This window comes from Vidua macroura, chromosome 6 (genome assembly GCF_024509145.1).
Source record: "Vidua macroura isolate BioBank_ID:100142 chromosome 6, ASM2450914v1, whole genome shotgun sequence".
NCBI classification, from domain to species: Eukaryota; Metazoa; Chordata; class Aves; order Passeriformes; family Viduidae; genus Vidua; species Vidua macroura.
Genome location: NC_071576.1, coordinates 1065514 through 1089579, shown reverse-complemented (window position 1 = coordinate 1089579; position 24066 = coordinate 1065514). Strand labels below are relative to the sequence as shown.

The 24066-nt window shown below is 48.2% G+C and overlaps 1 protein-coding gene across 3 annotated transcripts in view; it reads right to left on the bottom strand.

The window, feature by feature from the left end:
• FANCM (FA complementation group M) overlaps nucleotides 1-24066 on the bottom strand; it is a 58403-nt gene that overhangs the window by 14096 nt on the left and 20241 nt on the right. For 2 of the 3 annotated variants that reach the window (XM_053979484.1, XM_053979486.1), the window contains exons 5-13: nucleotides 20456-20587; nucleotides 19538-19670; nucleotides 18367-18495; nucleotides 17851-17952; nucleotides 16305-16492; nucleotides 13988-14194; nucleotides 10868-11102; nucleotides 5627-5784; nucleotides 4934-5098 (exon numbers count right to left, since the gene is read on the bottom strand). In XM_053979484.1, the coding sequence (XP_053835459.1) occupies nucleotides 4934-5098; nucleotides 5627-5784; nucleotides 10868-11102; nucleotides 13988-14194; nucleotides 16305-16492; nucleotides 17851-17952; nucleotides 18367-18495; nucleotides 19538-19670; nucleotides 20456-20587 (1449 nt within the window). The remainder of the gene's footprint in view (nucleotides 1-4933; nucleotides 5099-5626; nucleotides 5785-10867; nucleotides 11103-13987; nucleotides 14195-16304; nucleotides 16493-17850; nucleotides 17953-18366; nucleotides 18496-19537; nucleotides 19671-20455; nucleotides 20588-24066) is intronic. The other variant, XM_053979485.1, reaches the window with a different exon arrangement.

Genomic DNA, 24066 nt, shown 5'->3' with positions numbered 1-24066 from the left:
CTGATCATCTTTTCCATCTTTTACCAAACTGCTGCTTTGCTGCAGCCCTGGTGATCACTGCCCAAAGTTCTGGTGCCCTGCTCCCCTCCCTGAGCTCACAACAGCCTTTTTTTAACTCATCACCCCTTCCAGGAACTGGAATCAATCCCTGTTCCATGATTGCTCCCTTTCCAGAACACACTTCAGGGGAAGAAGCACTGTCAAAAACTTGGTTTTGGAGGTTTAAGTGTATTACACGAGATGATCTTTAAAAATGTGTTTAGTTGAGTCATGGAAGAAGCCTGAGGGACACAGAAACCCCAAACTGAGATCATTCTCTCCCTAATGGCATCACATTATTGATGGATCTGCTCATCCTCTTGGGTTTTGCTTTCTGCTACCCAATAAAAACAGCCTAAGATCCCTACAAAGAAAGATGATCACAAAATCCAGGGTATGTGCCCTGGCAAAGATGGGAGCAGGATCAATAAAGAGGCTGAAGATGTTCAAGAACATCAGGAAATAAATCAGGGTGCCCAGAGCAGCTGTGGAAGTGTCCAAGGCCAGGCTGGACAGGATTGGAGCAGCCTGGGACAGTGGAAGGTGTCCCTGCCATGGCACTGGATGGGATTTAGGGTCCCTCCAACCCAAACCATTCCAGGATTCCATACTCTTTGTGTTTAGCACTGCCACAGCAGAGCTGGAAGCTGAGGGCAGGGATTCATGGAATGGTTGGGGTTGGACCATCCAGTCCCACTCCCAAATCACTGTGACTCCTCTGTTCTCACTGGGAGCACAACCCCAGCCCCAGGAAAAGCACCAAGCACCTGCACTTCCAGGTCTAAACAACCCATCCCAGGTCTCAGGGAATGCTCGGACTCAGAAATTTGGCAATGAGATCCGAAGATGCCATTCAAAGGAACTACTTGAATTGGAGAGCTGAGATTTTGGGGCTCCCTGGCATCTCACCCTTCAAAACCAGCCCAAACCTTTCCACCTTCTCTGGAATCAGAAGTTTTGACACATCTCAGAAGAGGATTTTAATCAGAGAGAATTTACAGGCAATGAGGGCCTAAAAAACCCAGATAAAACAATTTCGTTGTCCTTACTTGAACCATTTTTAACCTTTCATTCAGGGTTTCCTGAGCAAAAAGGTCCAGCTGGCTGAAAACACCAAATTTTCCCCCAAAACACATCTGATTTAAAACTCCAAAAGCTTGGGAAGCCCTTCCAGGTTCACTGGGATTGCAGAGTGTGCTGGGAACATTTTCCCTGCTGGCAGAGAGTTCATCTGGAGGATCCCCTGAGGCAGCCCCAGCCAGATGATAAATGACAGCTGATTCCAGAGCCAGCAGCTCCAGGGCCATCCCGGGGTCAGGAGATGCTCCCCTCCCCAGGTGTGTGGAGTCAGAGGGTGAGAAACTGAGACAATCCCAAGGATTTTGGGATTTATTTTGTTTTTCTTGTGAAAAGCTGTGAGTTCTCACTGCCAGCTTGGAAATGGGAAAGCTCCAGAGTGACCCTCCCACTCTGGACACTAAAACGAAGCATTCCTCCTCTCCCAAGGAAAAAACAAAGCACTGGCACTTCCCTGTTCCCTGAGAATCCTGGACAAATATCATCCCCCTGCAAGGACCACTCTGCCCAGCCTTATTTCCAAACAGCACACTTTAATTTGCAAAAAATGCTTCAAAGAGGTGGAATCATTTTGCAGGAGGAAAACTTGCTTTGTTCCCATCTTGCACCAAAAATCCCCCTGGGAGTAGATCCCCCATCTGCCCCACAGGCGTTGCTGTAGCAATAAAGCCCCCGGGGCATTAAAGGCTTTGCTGGATGTGCCTTTTCCAGGGGTCACATCTGGGGCTTCTTTGACTTTTTAATTTGCTTTTGACTGGGCCAACTTCTTCTCTAAGATTTTAAGAGCATATAAATACAATTTTTTTTTTGCCAACCATTTGCACTTAATCTATTAAAAAAAAACCCTTTAAAATTACTTTTTTGAAGCTATTATACAAAATATAAATAATAATATAAAATACAAATTTCTTCAATCACTGAATGAGTTCAAGGAAAGGAAAGCCACACATCAGTGAATTTCTTTTCTAACAGAAAATACCCAAAAAACCATAAAATACCTCTTGTGCTGGCTTGTATTGTCATGACAAATCTCTGAATGAAATTCTGCCCAAGAAATAATTGGGCAGAAATTTCCAGATCATTTGGTAATTCACTGTAAAATAAAGATCTGCCTGATTTTATGTTTTATCCTCCAGTATGAAAATCATCAATAAAACTGTGGTTTGAGCTTTGACTTGTATTGGTGTTAAACCCCTCTGTTAATTAAGCACCGTAAATGAACGTCACCGGTTCAGCTGGGTGTAATTAGCCATGGGATATTTATAGCAGAACCTGGATGCACAGCACATCCATGCAAACCCTTCCAGCAGAGAATCATGGAAGGGTTGGAAAGGACCTTAAATCCCACCCATCCCACCCCATCCATGGCAGGGACACCTCCCACTGTCCCAGGCTGCTCCAGCCCCAGTGTCCAACCTGGCCTTGGGCACTGCCAGGGATCCAGGGGCAGCCACAGCTGCTCTGGCAATTCCAGCCCAGCCAGGAATTCCCAATTCCCAATCTCCCATCCAGCCCTGCCCTCTGGCACTGGGAGCCATTCCCTGGCTCCTGTCCCTCCATCCCTTGTCCCCAGTCCCTCTCCAGCTCTCCTGGAGCCCCTCCAGGCCCTGCAAGGGGCTCTGAGGATTCCCAGGACCTTTCTCTCCTCCAGGTGAACATTCTGAATTCCAGTGGGAACATCCCCAGCCTTGGGAACGCTGTCAGTGCCTCCCAGGGAAGGCAAGGATGACTTCAGGGAATGTCACTGAAACTCTCAGACAAGAGCTCAGTGTCAGAGCTGCCTGATCAGATCAGGACAGTGCTGCATCTTCCCTTTTTGTGGAACAGTTTTGGTGTCCCTGGACTGGCACCAGTTGGTTCAGTGTCAGAAAGAGCCCAGGAACCTGTGAAGTTTGAAACCCTGGTGTCAGTGCTGACTCCAGCCCTGGCAGTGCTTTGTTTCTCCCTGGGAGGCTCCAAAGGATGAGTGTCACCTTGTGTCACCTCCTGTGCTCCTGGGGACACCAGGGACACCCTGTGAGGATTCCTCCTCTAAGTGAGGAAGCTCCAGACCTGCACCTCTGCCTGCCTACACAAATGGAGAAGGCTGGGGGCCAGCCCAGCTGGAGCTCACCCCGTGGGGCACAAGGGGAGCTGAGGGGGCTCAGCCTGGACAAAAGGAGGCTCAGGGGGCACCTGCTAATTCTTGAACCATTTCCCTCCTCCTGACATCTCAAGCTGCACCAAGGGAAATTTACCTTGGATATCAGGAAAAAGTTTATACAGAAAGGGTGATAAAGCTCTGGAATGTTCTGCCCGGGGAGGTGGTGCAGTCACCATCCCTGGGGGTGTTTAACAAAGCCTGGATGTGGCACTGGCTGCCAGGGTTGAGTTCAGCTGTCGGGGCTGGGTTGGACTCGATGTTCTTGAAGGTCTCTTCCAGCCTGGTCATTCTGGGAATTCTGTGACATCCTTCCTGTGGCCATCCCTGCCCTCTCCCTCTGCAGTGTGTCCCTGGCCCCACTGGGGACAGGGATTGTCAGAGTGTGGGAAATAGATTTGTAAAAAATTCTCCAAGGCTGACAGAAGGCTCACATAGTGTACATCTGTACACCAACCCTGAAATAAGAAATACTGACTTAAAAATGCCAGGGAATAAGACATTGTTGAAAAAAGAGTTAAATTAGAAACAAGTTTCAAAGGATGGCCTTACAAATAAGACTTAATACTTTAGAGAAATAGAACTATGAAAGATGCTTTGTAGTAAGACCCACAAAGAGTAATTTTAGATAATTAGCTTTAAGGCATTTACAACATAGTGTAGCTAAAGTTGATAGGTCAAGAAACACAGTGTATTGTAATTAAGAAATAGCTTCTAACTGTGATAGCATGAATTATAACATCTCATGAGACTGAAAATGGAAAAAAAGTTTTTAAAACACCTCTCAGTTGCCCCATCTCTGGGTCAGAAAAAGGTCTAATCTGACATCAGAGGAGTCAGGAATGTCTCTGGTGGGATGGAGAAGCTTTTCTGAGCTGGGCAGGTCTGATCACAGCCTCCCTTTCACACCCAAGGAGCACAACTACAATGTCTCCATTCTCCTCCTTGATTAGCCCTGGTATTATTCAGGAAACTCTGGCAGCTTAGCAACAGCTTCTGATGACCTAGAAAACCTCCACGTGCTGAAAGGCAACATTTGGGGAGCTCAGCTGGAGGGAAAAATAAGGTGGTGAACCACTGAAGCCTCCATCCACCTCTGCACCCACTTCCTTGTGCCTTCCAGAAGGATTTCTGCATCCATCCCTGTCAGAAAACAAAATCCCCATCTCCCAAACAGCTCCCACCCATGTTTGTTTGGCTTAGCTCCTCTTATCCCTTAATTCTTAGGAACAATTGGCTTTTTAGTTAAAAAAAAAAAAAAACAAACTCAAAAAGCCTAAAACAAATCCCCTAAAACATGCCATGTGTTCCTGCATGACTCTTCTGGGATGCTTTTGATGTACACACGATACCAAACTCTTCCCAGTTCCTGGAATAGCTCTGATATCCCTCGTGGTGGCTTTGCTCCTTGGCAGCTGGAGCTCCTGTATTTAATGTCATTCTGGCACAAACTGATACTGGAATCCATTAAGATAAGACTATTTAAGGGTGGGGTTTTTTCCCCCTTTTCTAAACACTTTCTGTGGAAAAGATTAGGAATCACAGCATAGCAGTGAAAGAGACTTTGAAACAAGATTAAATACACATAATTCATTTCACAATTACTGGGGTTTTTTAAAATTCCATTATTTTTAAACGATCCTAACTGTGCACTCAGTCCCTGGGCACGTTTATTACCTGCTGGTGCCTCATCAGCTCCATCATTTCCATGGCACTGATGAAGAGGTGACAACGATCCGAGTGATCCACCAGGGACGTGGGAAGAGGCTGATTCTGCCAAATGCTCCACTCAGACAGGGAGAGCTCCCGAGCTGCCCCCTCCTCGGGCTTCTGCAGGGGAAACTGGGATGGAAAAGGACATTTTCAGCAGGGAATTGCTGAGCAAAACTCTGGCAGGGACACTGAATACAGAAATGCGGAGAAGGATTTAAACATTATCACACAGGTTTAAGTTTGGTCTAAAATAAAAACATCAGGAGCAACCTGGGCTAGGGGAAGGTGCCCAGGTGTCCCTGCCCAGGGCAGGGGGTGGAATGAGGTGGGTTTAAGGTCCCTTTAAACCCAAACCATCCTGGGACTCTGTGAATAAAGCATCCTGTATGGAATTCTTAAAAACAGGAGCAGAACTTAATGTCTCAGAACTGAGACTTCCTAATATATTTTTAACTTATCAACCAAACTTTTAATTTACAGACCCAACCTCAAAGACCCATTTCAAACATCCAATTTCTAAATTCTTAACCTCAAAAACCCACATGCAAATCTCAAAAAGGCATTTTTGTAACAGATTCCCTTCAAATCCAGAGTTAACTCTGGTATTTCCAGCATCCTTCAGGCCTCACGTCCTGGGAAGCACTGCATGGAACTCACTGGTGTTTCCTCCAGGTTTTCTAGGGTTTCAAACTGAACTCGAGGCAACACTGGTTCCTTTATCCCATCACTTTCCTTAATCCTGTAGAGTCTGTCCCATATTTCAAATTCCTCAGGTGACAAGGACCAGCTCTCGTGGGAGTTCATTTGCTTTTGGCCTGTGGGGGGAAAAACAACAACAGGAAAACGTTACCTGCTGTAGGGAAAGGGATGCACAGAATAAAAGAACTTGGTGTGGTACCAGGCACAAAAAAACATCTTCTCTGAGCCACAACCAAGAGAATCTGAATCCAGGGACAAGCATCCAAAGAGTGTTAATGTTTTATATGGATAAATACCATTAAGCAGCTGTTCTGGGGGAGGGCATAATATAAAAATAGAGAGAGACAGATATAAATCACTATCCCAAATAATGCCAAATCCAAACAGCCTTGGGTGGGAAGTGATTCCAAAGAATCAGAGTGGAGAATGTGATTTTTTTCAGGCCAGATGTGTGAAGCTGGGGGAAAAATAATGAAGGTAATTTGCCAGGATCTGGGGTGAATCTGCAGCCCAGGCTCTTCTGGGAATTAATGCCACAGAAGAGGAACCAGCCTGGATCTCTCAATCCTCTCAAGTTCCAGCAGGAGCTGTGTCTGCACAGAGCAAACCCTGAGCCCTGCTCACATCCTGTTCAGGCAAACCTGGAAAATGAACCAGCACTGACGTTCTTAAGGCCATCACTAAAACATCCCAGAATATGGGCACTGCTGTGGAGTATTTCTCACTCAAGAGTGGAGGTCACATTCCTGAAGAGATAACACCCAGTCCAAGCACCTGGCAGAGGAGGAAAAGAGAGACCTGAAGGAAAAGGAAATGAAGAACAATTCTCAGAGAAGAATTTGGAATCATGGAATATGGAGTGAGGAGGGACCCACAGGGATCACAGAATCATGGAATGTTGAGTGGGAAGGTGATGCCTCAGGTTTAGCTTTTCTATTTTCACATTCTGTGCTGCTTTAGTGTGTGGGTCTGGGCTCCATATTATGGGATGGTGAGCTCTCTGCACAGAGCAGGGAGACAAAACAATTCCTGCTCCAGCTGGGCACCAAGGACAAATGATCCAAAGCTCAGGCCCAGGAGCACAAACAGCGTGGGCTGGAGAGAGAAAAACAAGCAGGATGGGAGTGCCTGGGCTAAAGCTGGGATGGGACAATGAAGTGCAAGGTGCAAATGGAGCAGAGCTGATCCCAGTGAGAGCCCCCGGGAGCGCTCGTGCATTTTGGGACCATTTTGGTTCCTCTTGGCTGCAGCCCTGGCTGGGCTCTGGTGCTGCCCAAGGTGGATCCATGGAGGAGATCCTTTGAATAAATTGCTGTGTTGCCCTGATTTTTTAAGATTTTCTAAAGCCTTCTGAGTTTACATTCTTGTAGCAAACCTTCTCACACAACTTTCTGTAAATAACTTATTGTTTTACATTCCTTCATAGAGGCAGAGAAATTTAATAGAGTAGTAGTTTGTCCAGTGTTGTTGGAGAGGTAACACTTTCACCCTCCAATCCACTGTCACCTTTAGAAAACTATAAATACTGAAGTCATAAAAAATAAAGTAGTCTCTTTATCATAACAATAACAACAACTCACGTCGTGCTTTCTCGTGTCCTATGGTAACATCCCTGTTTATTCTTTAGCTCCATCCAGCCTCTGCTCCAGCTCAGCCTTCACAAGGCATCAAAGGGACCCACAGGGGTCACAGGATCAGGAATATCCCAAGTGGGAAGGGACCCACCCAGCCCAACCCCTGTGCATACCCCCAGCAACCCCACCCTGGGCATCCCTGGCAGTGCTGTCCAAAGCCCCTGGAGCTGTGGCAGCCTCGGGCTGTGCCCATTCCCTGCTCCTGAGGATTTGTTCCACCCAGCCCCAGCAGGGCAGGCTGGGAACAGCAATGACTTCAGAGCTGTGTCCCAGACAAGATGATCCCGTGATACCAGCCCAGCTGAGCCATGGTGCAACCCTGCCAGGCAAGGAGCCCTGCAGCACCTGGGAACAGGTGATTCCCAGAGCTCTGGGCTCCCTGCTGGGGAGCACAGGGAGGATTGTGGCTGCCCAGAACACACAGAAAGAGGGACCTGGACAAACATGAGTGCTGCCATCAGAATGGAGTACGGGGAGAGCATTCCCATCCTCGGGGAGGCTGATAAGGCTGTTTGGATCCAAGCTTGGGAATCAGCACGTCCTGCAGTCCCTGGCACAGGCTCTCCCCTCCATGGGAATCAGCTGGTGCTGTCCCATGGGAAATTATCCTCCAGAACATTCTGAGTTAGGGATGCCAGGCCCTACCAAACACAAACACAGCACTCAAATCATCAGTGTGATTTTCCTTGTTTTTCTCCAGAACCAACAGATTTTCATTGCTCTTGAAGTGGGAAGAGAGCAAGAATTAGCCACAGGCAAGGCATGAAAACCCCACAGAGCAGGTGTTTAAACCCTAAAGCAGGTGTTGGTAATCTTAAAAAGTGAGTCCAAACCAATTATCATTAGGATAAAACCAGCAATTATAGAAATAACATGAAACTGTAAAATCAAACAAAAGCCAAGGTTATTGATGACTCAAAATTGATCCCTCTGAAATGAGGGAGTAGAAGAATTGTGGAGAACCAGCAGAAGAATTAAGAAAATGAGGTTTCATCTGGACAAAAGCAAAAACAAAAAGGAATTACTGGTAGCTTGAAAAGAGATTCAGCTCCCAGGAGCAACAATATTAACATGCTCCTCACTTCAGGAAACTCTTAAAAAAAACCCCAAACAAAACCCAAAAATAAGAGAGAAAAAAGAATATTGAAATACAAGAAGTTATATAAGAGGCTTATGAAGTAAAGGGATTTTTTTGCTGCGCTTTTTGAAGGAGAGCTCTGGAAACTGAAGGACACACTTGGTTAATGATGGGGCAGCACAAGACACTGGATTCTTCTGGGGCTGACAGACAAAAGTTATGGAAGAGGTTTTGAAGTGAAAGAGGGGTGGATAATTAATAGGAATTGGATCGAACTAAGAAGAACAGGAAATGTGTATTTTTTCAGGCAATGAGTGGCAGGACCAGAGGAAACGGCCTCAAGCTGTGCAAGGGAAAGTTCAGGTTGGACATGGGGAGGAATTTCTTCATGGAAAGGGTGGTCAGGCCTTGGAACTGCCCAGGGCAGGGGTGGAGTCCCCATCCTGGAGGGACATGGGGCAGTGGTGGCCTGGGCACTGCTGGGGAATGGTTGGACTCAATGGACTCAGAGTTTTCCAACCTAAATGATTCCACAATTGAATTTATTTTGACAAGAAAACAAGGAGAATGCTTGACATTCCTGTGATAACTCAGCCCATGACAGCTCTGTTTCTGCCATGGAGAAACCTGAGAATGAACTGGACCTCAACAACAAAGTGAGAGCAGAGATAAGAACACACCCAGCTCACCCACTGCTGCCAGCTTCACCCTTTTTTATCGTGGAAACGGGCACTGAAATGAAGAGAAAATGTGAAAAAGTCAACTCCTTTCTTTGTCCTCTTTTGGAGCTTTGTCCTGAGGGTCACTAAAATCAGGAGCAGCCCCTGGCTCACCCAGCAACAGGGGGGATTCCACACAAGGGTGGTGCTCAGTGACCTGCACAGGGCAGCCCTGGCTGGCAGGAGGGGCACGGAGCCCTGGCCTGGCCACCTCTGGCTACTCAACCCTGGCCACCTCTGGCTACTCAACCCTGACTACCTTTGGCTACTCAATCCTGGGCTATTGCAAATGCAGGTGAACCCAGTGGGAAGAAATGCTGATGTCTGACTCAGTTCAGGAGGCTGAATGATTTCTTTATTATAACTATGCTATAACACATTAATATACTATTTAAAGGAGATACTAAAACTACAAACCTGCTTTTCTCACTCCCATCTCTAACTCACAACTCGTGCCCCTCTCTGAGAGTGCAGCCACAGGTGGGTTGGATTGGATTGGATTGGGTTGGGTTGGATTGGGTTGGATTGGATTGGATTGGGTTGGGTTGGGTTGGATTGGCCACCAGCCCCAAACAATCCTCACCAGAACCCAACCCAGCAATCACCCCAGGGAAACAATTCTCCAAGCACATTCCACATGGGAAAAACAAGGAGCAGAAACAGAAATTGTTTTCTCTTTCTTCTCCCTGTGCTGCTCTATGAAAAATCCTGAGAGAAGAATGTGCCTGCCACACTGGCCACCCTCTGGCAAGGGTTCATTCAGCCCTGCTCACGTTGGGGACTCAACCCTGATCACCTTTGGGGACTCAACCCTGGCCACCTCTGGCTACTCAGCCCTGGTCCCTTTGGGGGCCCAGAGCTGCCAGCCCTGCCCACGTGGCTCACTCAGAAGGCACTGGGTAATTGCAGCCCCCAGCAGGAACATTGCCAGCATTATCCTTTCCTTTATGCCCTCCCTGCTCATTTCTCCTTTCTAGGACAGACCAACAAATGCTCCAAACTGATTCTTTTCATCCCATGTTGGGCTCTGATTGTTTTCCAGCAGCTGTGTCTGTTTAATCAGAAATAGGAACTTTCCCAAGGCTTCGAGTTTCTTCTTTCAAGAAGTTGCTGTTGGTCTTTACAGAAAGCACTAACAAAGAGATAGAGCAGGAAAAATTCCCAGGGATTTATAAAAGTCACTCTTTTTTCCTATCTTAGGATTGTGTTCAGTTTCCTGAGCATTCCCATGCCATTGAACTGCATCAGCTGAAAAGTCTCCAAGAGAATTTTCCAAATTTTCCTCCAAGAGGGTCTACACAATATCCTACCCTTGATTTCTCCTTTTTCTCACATCAAAATCCTTCGGTTTTCAGGCATTTCTGGTTTATTGTCATTTACAAAGCCACAATGCCCAGAGAAGCTGTGGCTGCTCCATCCCTGAGAGTGTCCAAGGTTGGACAGGGCTTGGAGCAGCCTGGGATAGGGGAAGGTGTCCCTGCCCATGGGAATTTAAAGTTCCCCCCAATCCAATCCGGTCTGAGATTTTGGGATTTTGGGACAAACGTTTGCCTCCTCTGTGTGCAGCTGGAGTTTCTGACTTTCAGAGAGTGGCTCCATGGAGGAAGATGAACCAAGGCCTGACTCAGGATCTGGATATGCAGGGGCAGAGCTGTGAGGATGCCCAGGAAAAGCCCTGGGCAGTGTCTGAGCTGACAGAGTGACCCTGAGAGCCCCAAGCCCCCGGGAGGGAGGGCTGGAAGTGCTGGAAACACCATAATCCTCTTACCAGTGACACAGGCAAAGAGAGCAGATTTGTGCTGCAGGGAACTGGATCTCCTCTCTTTGGAAAGCATCCTCGAGGTGCTCTGCTCCTGTTTTTCAGCAGTGATAAACATTTTGTGCACTTTGGGATTGATGCCTTCCGGAACCATCCGTGGGCTGTGCTGGTAGAAACGAAGGGTTTTGTTGCCTGAGATGGCTTTGTGGATGCTCCTTTTGTTACACTGGCTTTGGTTGTAGTTCTGAAAGAGAAGGTAAATAGAAAAATCATCTGCTGATTGATTGGTTTTTTCACAGCGTTCGATCAAAACCAAAAGAACACCTCAGTGTCTGTGGGGTTTCTCATTATTTTCTGTTTCCTCGGCAAGCTGTTGTTTGGTTTGGGGATTTTTAATGGGCCAGAAGCAGGCACAGCACTGGAGAGTGAGAAAGGAGCACAGCCCTTGCCTGGGGGAAGTTACAAGCTGTCACTGATACAGGGATGATGTAAATTAGATTACATCAGAAACAGGGAAAGAAGCTCAAGCCAAAAAAGAAAAAAGGCCTAAGATGATTTGTTGATGTCATGAGTGCTCTGAGTCCTTTTAATTACACTCCATTTATTGTGCAATGGAGAAACCATGGCAAAGCTGGGGAATGTGAGGACAGAAACTGGGGCCTCCCTCTGGAAGTGCCTTCCCCGAGGAGGTTTTGTGCTCTGCTCCTCCCCGAGCTCCTGTGAGCCCCTGAGTGGCACAGGGGGGCAGCTGCCACCTGACGGAGGTGATCTCAGGGAGCACAAATAAATAAAATTAAAAAAAAAAAATTCCCTGAATAAAACCAGAAGAGGCCCACAGCCAGCTCAGGCATTCAAAAAAATAACATTTTAATCCTAGAACAGTCAAATCCCAGTGTTCTTATGGCAGAAAAACGTGGTGGTACCAAATTAGCAGCATCACAGAGTTGTGACTTCGCTGGCTTTTCCCTCCCCTGTGCTTCCCTGGGCTGAGCAGCTCCAGGGGACATCCCCAGCCCCATCCCAGCAGCTCCAGGGGCCTGGGACACACAGGAGCTGCCATGTGGAGAGGCTGACCTGGGAACAGGCGGGAGCCACAGAATAAACACTGAGCTCACAGAAATTCCTGCCAACGTCACGGTCCCAGACCTGCACTGACCCCTTTCTCCCAGTAAAACTTCTTCAAAAGCTTTGTGATTGACCTGAAGTGGTTTGATTAAAAACAACCCCAAAGCTAAACCAAGCCAAACAAACAAAAAAAATCCCCAAACTAAAACAAAGGAGAAAAAAACGCACAAAAAACCCCCAAACAAATTCCCATAAATTAATACATGGATATTAATTATTTAGCTGCAAATTAAGTGATGGGGAAGAACCTCCACATTGATTCTCTTTCCAGTTCTGCTAAACTTAAAAAACCCCAACAACAACCCCAAAGGACACCCTCAAGAAAAACCAAACAAACCACCAAGACAATATTGGTTTGCAATTAAACTTATTTCCTGACCTCAAAATAAAAAAATAAAAATGTATACAATGACTGTTCTACCTGGGGGGAGGTTCTGCTTCAAAGATATCTGAGAAAATCTGGACAACACAGTAATCCAACTACTTAAGTGAAGCTCCAAGGAATTTAAGGGACTATTTTATATCCCATTACAGAGCAGAGCTTTCAATAGTAACCAGCCTCCGTAAGCAGCACAAGAAAATAGCTATTTACAAGCTCTACTCAGGTTTATCATTTTTAACTCTCATCTCTTCAAAGGGGAAACTTATTTCCCCTCAGGGAGGACTCTTTGCAGTCTCATTCAGAATTAAATCTCTGCCACCCACAAATCCCAACCAGAGCTGACTGGAATAAATGAAACCATACCAAGAATCTGAAATCTTGGGGTTACTATTGATTTACACAGATCTGGGATGTATTGGTTTGCAGCCCCTTTCACCGGTGATGGCAGCAGGGAGTGCCCAGCCTGTCCTGCCCAAATCCTGCCCTGTCCCATGCCAAGGGTGAGCCCGGGCCCTGCGGGGCTGTGGGATGCAGCTGTGGTGGGATCCCCCAGCCCCCAGCGCATTTCCAGTGGGACATGGATGTCCTGAGGGACAGTCTGTACTCAGGGATGATTAATTACGCTCTGCCTGAGTGCTGGGCTGCAGGAACCCAGCCAAAGTGGATTTGCACCTAAGCCGATCTCTTCATCCTCACACGCAAGAGCGCGGCCACTAAAGCCAGCTCTGAGTGCCGGTGGCGTCACCAGCCCGGTAAGCACCGGGCTGAACACCCAGTGTCACCACCAGCACACCCAGTGTCCCCTCCCAGCTCCAGCCCCCGCCCCACACCTTCCTCTGCACCCTTGGAAAGCCCTGGAATCTGTGAGATTCAGTTTAATACTTGGGGACATGACAGCCTGGGAGAGCTGGGAATGTTCCCCTGGAGAGGAGAAGCTCCAGGGAGAGCTCAGAGCCCCTTGCAGGGCCTGGAGGGGCTCCAGGAGAGCTGGAGAGGGACTGGGGACAAGGGATGGAGGGACAGGACACAGGGAATGGCTCCCAGTGCCAGAGGGCAGGGATGGATGGGAGATTGGGAATTGGGAATTCCTGGCTGGGCTGGAATTGCCAGAGCAGCTGTGGCTGCCCCTGGATCCCTGGCAGTGCCCAAGGCCAGGTTGGACACTGGGGCTGGAGCAGCCTGGCACAGTGGGAGGTGTCCCTGCCATGGCAGGAGGCAGAACTGGAGGATCTTTCAGGTCCCATCCAACCCAAACCACTCTGGGGTTTTGTCTGGGAGTTTCCTGTAACAGAATGAGGAGGCTGAGCAGAGCCTCCCTGGGAGCTGCAGCTTTGTCCCAAGGGACAGCCCCATCTCTGGTCCTGGGCACAGGGACAGGACCCAGGAAAGGGCTGGAGCTGTGCCAGGGGATCTTTAGGGCTGGATATTAGGGAAAGGTGTCCTTCCCCAGAGGGTGCCCAGGCTCCCCAGGGAATGGGCACGGCCCCGAGGCTGCCAGAACTCCAGGAGCCTTTGGCCAGTGCTGCCAGGGATGCCCAGGGTGGGATTGCTGGGGGGTCTGGGCAGGAACACTCCCTGAGGGTGAGAGTCCCTGATTCCCTGGCCGTGCCCCCCTCACTCACCCTCTCCTCGCGGCCCTGGGCCAGGATGACGACGATGCGGCCGTGGCGCCGGCGGCCGGTGCGGCCCATGCGCTGCACCAGGCGCACGGGGCTGCGCTGCGCGTCGAAGCACACGATCAGATCCACCTCGCCGATGTCCAGCCCCTCCTCGCCCACGCAGGTGGACACCAGGGTGTTGTACCCCCCCTCCCGGAAACGCCGCACCACCTGCAGGGACAGTGGGAACGGGATTGAGCAGCTCAGCCGGGAAAACCCATTTGTATTCTTGTCCTGGGTGGTAAGATCTGCCAGAGCTGGGGCAGTTATCCTCTGTTCTCTGGGCAGTTTTCTTTGTCTCTCCCACAGCCAATCCTCCCTCCAGGAGATCTCTGCTGTTCATGGGCCACTGAGTGTCCCTGCATGGCTGAGAAAATTCCATCATCCCATGGGGAGAGGCTGTGCCCAGGGGAGGAGCCAAGCATTCCTACCTGGATCCAATCTGAGCCTTTGGGACACCACAGCAGCCTTTGCCCACTGCATTCCCAGAGGAGCAGCTTTCTGCCCCACTGCATTCCCAGAGGAGCAGCTTTCTGCCCCACTGCATTCCCAGAGAAGCAGCTTTCTGCCCCACTGCGTTCCCAGAGGAGCAGCTTTCTGCCCCACTGCATTCCCAGAGGAGCAGCTTTCTGCCCCACTGCATTCCCAGAGGAGCAGCTTTCTGCCCCACTGCATTCCCAGAGGAGCAGCTTTCTGCCCCACTGCATTCCCAGAGGGAGCCCAGGCCCATCTCCAGCAGCCCTGGAGCTCCAGAGGAAAACTCCAGCCTTGTCCAGGATCCTGCTCCAGCAGAAGCACAGCTGGCACTGCAGGAGGGCTGAGCCCCCATGGAATGGCACTGCTGCCACCAGCCTGACCCACAGCCTGCCAGGGCCTGCTCTGACTCTGGCAGGGTTTGGTTTCTTTTTGTACCATTGCATTTGTATTTTTAATTTTCCTAATAAAGAACTGTTATTCCTATTCCCATATCTTTGCCGGAGAGCCCCTTAATTTCAAAATTACAATAATTCACAGGGAGGGGGTTTCCATTTTCCATTTCAGGGGAGGCTCCTGCCTTCCTCAGCAGACACCTGGCTTTTCAAACTAAAATAATTCTAAAATGACAAATTTTGTCTTTTTAAGTTTTCCAGCTGCTACCTTGTGATCAAACACCACACCCCAGTGTGACCAACATCAGCATTTCAACTCTTTAATTCTAAAATAAAGGGAAAAAAACACACCTTATTGTTCCTCCAACCATGGTGTTCTTGTAAAACTGATCCTCCCAACTTAGAAATTACATATTTTAGGAGTTCTTTTTTTTAGCTTTGCTAGATCATAATTTAATGCTAGATCTTATCTTTCCTACCTAGAAGAAAAATAAAATTCCCACAGCATGTATTCACATATTTCTCCAGATTTTTGACATCTAAATTTAGCAGTTGGTAATATAATATAAATAATAGAAATTATAATAATTATATTTATATATAATAAAGATATATGAATTATTGGTCTATTTTGTTCAGTGGGTATCATTTTAGATAGTCTGGAAACCACTGAACTGCACAGGGATTTACCAACGACACTTACAGCTCAGCCAGAGCCACACAGTCCATGCTCCTGGAGTCATTTACACAATTAATGCTTCTTATCACTAATTCCTAGCCCAAGCCTCCTCTTCCCTCACTGTCGGAGTCCAGTTCATCCCTCTGGCTGCCCTGGCTGTCTGAGACCCTGGCAGGGGCTCACAGACCTTGGCACCAAGTCAAAAACACCTGTGGCTTCCATTTTAGCCTGTGGAAAAAACTGCCAGCTTTGTGTGAGGAATTACAGCCACAAGGGTTTGAGCAGTGTGGTAGTTGAATTAACGCAGGGTGGAAAAGTGGAATTTTGGGGTTTTTAGAATGGGGTTCAGGGGTACAAGATGGAGGGATTTGGGCGTGTCCTGACCTTCTTCTCCTTCTCCTTGCCCTCCATGTCTCGCTGTGCTGGTGACACTTTTCTGTTGGTTTCAGGCACAGACACACTGTCCAACACCAATGGCAGACATTGGCACGTTATTGTAACCACGGCACACGGAGTTTTTGGTATAAAATGTGAACACTGCCCTGAGGGCAGACAGAATGCCATGGCCGAGCTGCTGGGCAGAGCTCAGCAGGGCAGAGAGAGAATGTTCTAGAGAAGGGGAAATAAACACCCTTGAGAAGCTGACCCTGCCATTCAGACTCCTTCTCTGGCTGGGAGACGAGGACTTTTACACTCTTGGGGTCATCCCAACACCCAGACCCTGAGACCTCACCTCCAGCTGCTCCTTCTGGGTGAAGCCTTTGGTGCTCTTGCCCGAGGAGTGTCCCACAAAGGTCATGGCCCGCACGGCCGGGCTGAGCCGGGCCAGCATCTCGGCGATCTCCTGCACGCTGTCCCGGAACGAGGAGAAGATCATCACCCTCGTGTCCCCAGCTGAGCCTTCACTCTGGTCTTCATCTGCTGGGTTTGAGAATGTCAGGTTTTAATAGAATGATCTGTAAAAAAGGACGGGGCACCCCCACAAGTTATACATTCACAGCTCTTGTATCACTTAATGGGAAGAGAAAATGGGCAGACAATGCTCCAAGATCCACCTCCTTGAAAAATTCCTCTTTGGATCAAAGCATGCTCTAATTTTGGAGAATGTGAGAATGAGAATGTCTTTATCTGAGGCACCCTTACTAAAGTCACTTTGAAAAGCTGGGGTTGGATGGGAAGTGTTTTGGAATGAAGTTCACGATGCTGTCATCTCCATTTCAGGACCCTCAGGGCAGCAGAACCATAATCCCAGAATCCTAGACTGGTTTGGGTTGAAGGGACCCCAAACCCACCCAGGGCCACCCCTGCCATGGCAGGGACACCTCCCACTGTCCCAGGCTGCTCCAAGCCCCAGTGTCCAACCTGGCCTTGGGCACTGCCAGGGATCCAGGGACAATGAATGGAACAGAAAGGGCTGGTGCTGTTCCAGGTATGGCTGATGAATCTGGGCATGAATTCCCTCCCTTTCCATCTCAAATGCAGGTTTTTTAAAGTGGAGGCAAAAGGAGGGAGGTTGTGAGGACAGAAAGAACTCTGAATGGGAAGGGGAAAAAGGAGTGAATTACATTAAATGCATTGGGAGGTATCCTAAAGTTACAAACACACAACTGGGAAACAAAGTTGCCTACCAGAAAACATCAGTCATTTCAAAGGTTTGCTGAGAACAGGGCATCCAAGAGAGGAAAAAACCACAAAAACAAAGAGGGAAGGGCAGGTCAGAAATTATCAGAACATCACTGAGCACAAAGATCCAAACAGGCAAGATAAAAAGTGAACAAGATGTAAAACAAATGTTATTATTACTCATGTAATCATTCCAAAGCCTGGAATCAAGAAACTGAAACATCCAAAAACCAAAGAGATCTGAATGATGTCTTCATCAAGATGAAAAAGAATGAGGGACAGGGGAATATAACTGAAGGGTTTGAACTTCAAATTGATGCCTCGGGGTTGTTAATTCTTATCCTCAGGCTGGATATCAGAACTTTTATCCTTAAGGTCCTTAAATGTGTTCATGGAACTGCAGCAGGGACTGAGGGGGGACTGCCAGGACAAACTGGCAATGAGTTTCCTATCCCTGTTTTACTCAGCTGTTAGAGCAGTTTATATCAAATCAGTAACGAGAACTTATAGGAAGTTTTATCTTATTGAAATCTTATGGTGAAGTTCTTCTAGAGGGGACAAAATATCAAAGCAGTAAAGCAGCACAAAGGAGGAAATCAATCAGAAGGATATTCCTTGTTTCCATTCCCAGATTCTCCTGAGCTGTTGGTACTCACCAGAACATCCCTGTTTCCAGGATCTGAAGTGTTCTATTACAATTTCCTCCAATTTCTTTAATTTTGGATGGCTGTAGACAAATTCCTTTTTCTTTTTCAATGCTGGAAAGGAAATAAAGTAATGAAAGATGTAAATAAACCTGCAGCAAGCAGGAAGGTTCAGTGAACTTCATTCCCTCCCACTGTAATTACCTAAGTCAAATCCTGACACTGGTTCTAAACAAAATAATAAACTGCTGGCAGAAGAACATTAAACCCAGTTTTTGAGAAAGTGGTGTTACTTTGTTACACTGGAAAAGACTCACAGTGAAACAGTTGTATTTTAACTTTCATTTTAGAGCAAATAAAAAACTTCAAACATAGAAAACTTCATTGAAAATAGCTAAAACCACCGAGGGAAGAATGAGAAGGAGGGAGAGACAGAACATTGGGAATTCGATCTGGAATAAAGAGCAGCAGCCAGCACAGCACAACTTCTAAACAGGAATATTCTGTCCCTGAGGGGGGAATCCTGACCTGTTGTGCTCTTGCAAACACCTCCACTCTCAGGAGTCACAGCAGTGTCTGAGAACATGTCCTGAAGCTGCTGGTAGAGCTCCATGAAGTCCTCGTTGCGCCCCAGCTCGGTCTTGGTGCGGGACAACCCTTTGGAGAGAGTTGGGACACCTCAGATTCCCTTTGCTTTCCCAAACAGACTCTGCCCTTAACAAACCTCACTGTGCCCAGCTCTGGCCCCTCACTTTGGGAAGTACCTTGGGATGCTCGAGCACGTCCAGAGGGGGCAATGAGGCTGGAGAGGGGCTGGGAACACAAACCCGAGGCTGGAGAGGGGCTGGGAACAAAAACCCGAGGCTGGAGAGGGGCCGGGAACACAAACCCGAGGCTGGAGAGGGGCTGGGAACACAAACCCGAGGCTGGAGAGGGGCTGGGAACACAAACCCGAGGCTGGAGAGGGGCTGGGAACACAAACCCAAGGCTGGAGAGGGGCTGGGAACACAAACCCGAGGCTGGAGAGGGGCTGGGAACACAAACCCGAGGCTGGAGAGAGGCTGGGAACACAAACCCGAGGCTGGAGAGGGGCTGGGAACACAAACCCGAGGCTGGAGAGGGGCTGGGAACACAAACCCGAGGCTGGAGAGGGGCTGGGAACACAAACCCTGTGAGGAACGGCTGAGGGAGCAGGGGATGCTCAGCCTGGAGAAAAGGAGGCTCAGGGGTGAGCTCAGCACTCTGCACAGCTCCTGAAAGGTGCCTGTGCTCAGCTGGGGCTGGGCTCTTTCTCCAGGAACTGACAGAACCAGAGGACACAGCTTTGAGCTGCACCAAGGGAAATTCAGGTTGGATATCAGGAAAAAGGTTTTCATGGAAAGAGTGATAAAGCTCTGGAATGTTCTGCCCGGGGAGGTGGTGCAGTCACCATCCCTGGGTGTGTTTAACAAAGCCTGGATGTGGCACTGGGTGCCAGGGTTGAGTTGAGCTCTTGGGGCTGGGTTGGACTCCATGATATTGAAGGTCTCTTCCAACCCAGTGATTCTGTGAATATTCTGTGAATAAGTGGAACAAAACACCAAATCCATCTGCAACCCCTCATTCCTTAAGGTGTTTTGTGCCAAACCAGCCATACAGTGAGGTGAATGAAAGGAGAAGAGTGGAGCTGAAAGGAAGGATGCTCCTGAGGAGATTCCACCTTTGGATCCATCCATGATTCCCCACAGGTAGATGAACAAGGAGCGGATTCCCATCTGCAGCAGCAGCTCGTACCCGTGGTACAGACTGATACAAAGGGCAAAGTCTCCTTCAATGATGCCTTGATGGATTCCCTGGGGGAGAAAAGCAGACTCTGATGGAGTTAGGAAGTGGCTGAGGAGCAGGAATGCCACTGCAATTCCTGCCCAAAACCAGAGTGACACCTGAGGAGCAGAGCAAACCCCAAAGTGATGCCCAGGGAGCAGTTTGTCCATCCGAGCCCCCAGGGGACAGACTGCACAATGCTCAGTGAAGGCAATCCTCTTCCACCTCCAAAACACTCTCCAAAATATCTGTATTATCTCCCAAAATTAGCTCATCAACCCTCAGACAGCTGAACCATCAGCATTTGGGAAAACCAGGGATTTCTGGCACATCCACTCAGGCTATGGAATTAAGTCAGGGAAGTTGCCTTGCTTACACTGAAGGAGATTTCCCATTGCTCTTTTTGAGGCACACGGTCTTTTTTCAGGCAATTTGCTTTAAGTTTACAAAATTTGACCTTTCCAGGAGGATTTACCAAAAAACAGGAGCAGGAACATACCTTTGAGGGGAAAATGAAAACTTGGCTCTCAGTGATTACAATGTAAGTTCTCAAAGCAATTTCACTTACATGGAGTGCTTGATTTTTTCCTTAACTCTTCTATACTGGCATCCAGAATTGTGGAACAATTAGGAATATTTTATAGATTTCATAAGTGATCTTAAAGATCCCTTCCATCCCAAACCGTGCTGTGATTCTATTTTATTCCCTGGCTAAAAACAGAAATCTACTTAAAATGTCTCCGGAAATATTGTAACAATGGATTATTCCTATTTATTCACTACTTTAATAACATGAAATAAATAAAGAACTTACTGCATGCTGTGCAGAGGGGTTCTTCCTGTACTGATCCCTTGCCAGGATGATCTGGTACTTGGTCAGGCTGGGAATATCCCTCCTGGATAAAACTCCCACCTTAATCAGGCGCCCAGCAAATGCTTCCAGCACCTGCAACCAAAACCCAGCAGAGGTGAAGGGGGGCGAGCCCTTTGAAATTATTTTATTTTTATAAGTCCTACACAACAGAACATGAGCAGCTCATTGGTTTCATTTGAGACACAGGACTTTTCAAAGTGAGCTGTGCTGAATTCGGAGTGCTGTGTTACCTTACCAGGTGCTCTGCCTCAGTGGAAGTTCTCCATAATCAGGTTGTTTTTAGGTTAATTCCCCAAATTCCTGCCAGAGCACTTGGACAAGACTCTCAGGCACAGAGGGGGTTGTTGGGTGTCCTGTGCAGAGTCAGGAGTTGGACTCCATGATCCTTGGGGGTCCCTTCCCACACCCTCCTGCCCCACGATAACCCTGGATCCACCCAGGAACTGAGGAGGGCAAAATCCCCCTGGGATCTGGACTGGGACAAGGGCTGAGCCAGCAGAGAGGGAGAGGAATGGGATGGACACCAGGTATGGAACAGGGGCTGCAGCTCCCCTCTCACTGCTCACACTCCAATGGCACCAGGAACACTTGGATTCACCTCTGAGAAGACTAAAGTGGGTGAAGGACTGGCCAACATGATCTGTGTGCAAGGGATGGGAGCTGGGAGACACGAGCAGGGAGGAACGGGCACAGGCACAGCAGCGTGTCCCCTTTCCTGCAGAACCCACCCCAAAACACAGCTTGTTTTCAAACATCACATGTACCTGCTTTCCACCTCACTGCAGCAAGGACAATAACCTGCACTAATGCATCTTAATCCTGTTTTTCCTCTTTGCTTCCCAGCCTTAGGTGGTCGGGATTTTTCCACAGACTTAGTTTGGCCTGAGCACTAACTCTGCCATAATTGCAGTAATCAGATTTGTCCCACAAACACTGTTTATAAACTGTTGGCCCCCCCAAGGGCCCCAAAAAACCCAGTGCACAAGAACAGGCTTCTCCAAAGCTGACACAGTTTCCCAGTGCTACCTCGGTGCACGCTGTGTTCCCCAAGTGTCCCAGGCACTCCAGCAGCAGCCCAGCTGCCCTGCCCTAAGAGGGCTATAGTGTAACAAATGCTTAATCCCTTTAGTGTCCCTTCAGATCACTGAAAAACACCCAACTAAACCAATAAAGCCAGGCCTAAGTCAGGCTTCCAACACTGATCCCAGCAGTGGAGTTGGTGGGGAGAAAATGTCCTGACAGGTAAAGAAAGCCACGTGTAGAACTCAGCCTGTGTTTATCCCTGAGTAACAACATTCCATTTGTTACTCCAGGCACTGCTCCTGTGCTGGGTTCCCAGATGCTGTTAGGGTGCACAAATATCCTTAACATGTACATGCTGCTGATGCCCTGGCAGTGTAGGGGCAGCTCAGTTTAACTTCTGGCTGCTCACTTTGATTATTCCTATAGTTTAGTCTAGAAATTAGTTTATAATATTGTTTATTTATAGGCCTTCTTTTATCTTCTTACTCTGCGTGCAGAACCTGTGTGGCTTTAAAATGAAAAGAAATCACAGAATGCTTTGGGCTGGAAGGGACCTTAAATCCCATCCCATCCACCCCTGCCATGGCAGGGACACCTCCCACTGTCCCAGGCTGCTCCAGCCCCAGTGTCCAACCTGGCCTTGGGCACTGCCAGGGATCCAGGGGCAGCCACAGCTGCTCTGGCAGTTCCAGCCCAGCCCTTCCCTACTCTCCCAGCCAAGAATTCCTTCCCAATATCTAATCTGACTCTAATCTAAAATCCTAAGGAACGGAGTGGGAGTAACTGCCATCATCAATGGCAGCAGCATTAATCCCCCAAAGAATCAAAAACACAAGGAGAAGTTTGGAAGGGCGAAGGGAGAGTTGTGGCAGCCCCAGCTGGGGAATTTCCAGCCTGCCCATCCATGGCCACAGGTCACTCCAGACTGCACACTGCAGCCAGCAGGAAAAGCAGCTTACAGCAGCTAAAGGGAGTCACAGACATGGAGCCAGGATTCTGAGTGCTTTGGGGCATCTTGGGCTGCTCCTCTTCCCTGGGAGGGTGGGAAGGGCTGGGCTGGAATTGCCAGAGCAGCTGGGGCTGCCCCTGGATCCCTGGCAGTGCCCAAGGCCAGGCTGGACACTTGGACAGCGGGAGGTGTCCCTGCCATGGCACAGGATGGGATTTAAGTCCCTTCCAAGCCAAACCATTCCCTGACTTTACCCTGGGCCATGGGATGGGAGCCAGGCCTGGGACAGCCCCTCCCTGCCCGCTCCGTGTCCCCTGGGGCACCTGGGACACCCAAAGGTGTCACCTGGGACACTCCAAGGCCTTCCCAAGCCCTTCCAGCTCTCCTTTATCCACAGGGGAGCTGGGTCACAGCCTCACAGCTCCCAGGGAAAGCAAGGCAGGACACTCCATCCCCAGGCATTCCTTCTAATTAAGGCTCATGGATTAATTAAGCCAAATAAACCACTAACACCTCTAACACCACCAGCAAGCAAACACCAACTGGAGGCTACACTAGTGCCAGGAATTTCTGGAAGAAAGGGGGGAAATAAATGAAGAAATCAAATGTTGTTTTCTTAAAATACAGCCAAAACCATTCACCAAGCCACTGGGAGGGCTGAATGCACAAAGGGTTCATTTCTCAAATTAGTAAGAACAAAATTAAACATGCAGTTTAGTTTTAAGGGTTTAAAATTCAAAACTTGGTGTTTTATCAGAGAGTTTGTTACTGTTCTGCTGTTTTTCAATCCAGGCTGTACCTGGTGAGTCCCTTTAAAAGGACAGAGACAGAGGTGTCTGTGCCAGCTTACAGGAAAAGGCATTTACCAAATAAACCAAAATGCTGACCATGAAGGAAGAACTCAGTGCTTTTTATTTGAATAGATACCACTGAAATAGCTCATAACCCTCCCATCAAACCCCAAAGAGCTGAACATGAGCACACTTGAAATGCTAAAGATGAAGTTTAAACTATGACTCAAGTAGTGGAAACAGATTCAGGCTTTTCACAAATGTTCCTTTTGAAAAGAAATTAATATTTTCATTAAAAAGTAATGGCCACTAAATCTGATATTTCAGCACTGGTTTATCATATCCTATACTTGCTGCAGAGCTTTCTCTTCTAAAAAGCAATTTCCATTACCTCTACTTTTCTGTTTCATCCCTTGACCTAGTTTCTAACATGTAAGAAAATGATATTGTCCCTGTTTGCTCAATGTACACCCCTGTCTGATTTAATCACCCTCTGCAAAACAACCCTGGTGCTGTTATGAAAGGCAGCAGGATCCAGGCACCTGGAGCTTCAGAACGCCCAGGGAACAGTAAACACAACCTACTTAGGAGAGCCCCAGCAGCAGGCACTGCTCACTGATTACACTTATCTTGCCTCCATACCTTCATTTTTAATTAAAAAGATAATACTTCTGGAAAAGTCCCCTCAGCCTTTCCAAAACACTTCGGTGTCGTGTTACCCAAACACAGCCGTAGAATTAATTCCAATTAATTGCTCAGGAGCACTGGTGGCTTTCTCCAGCTCAGTG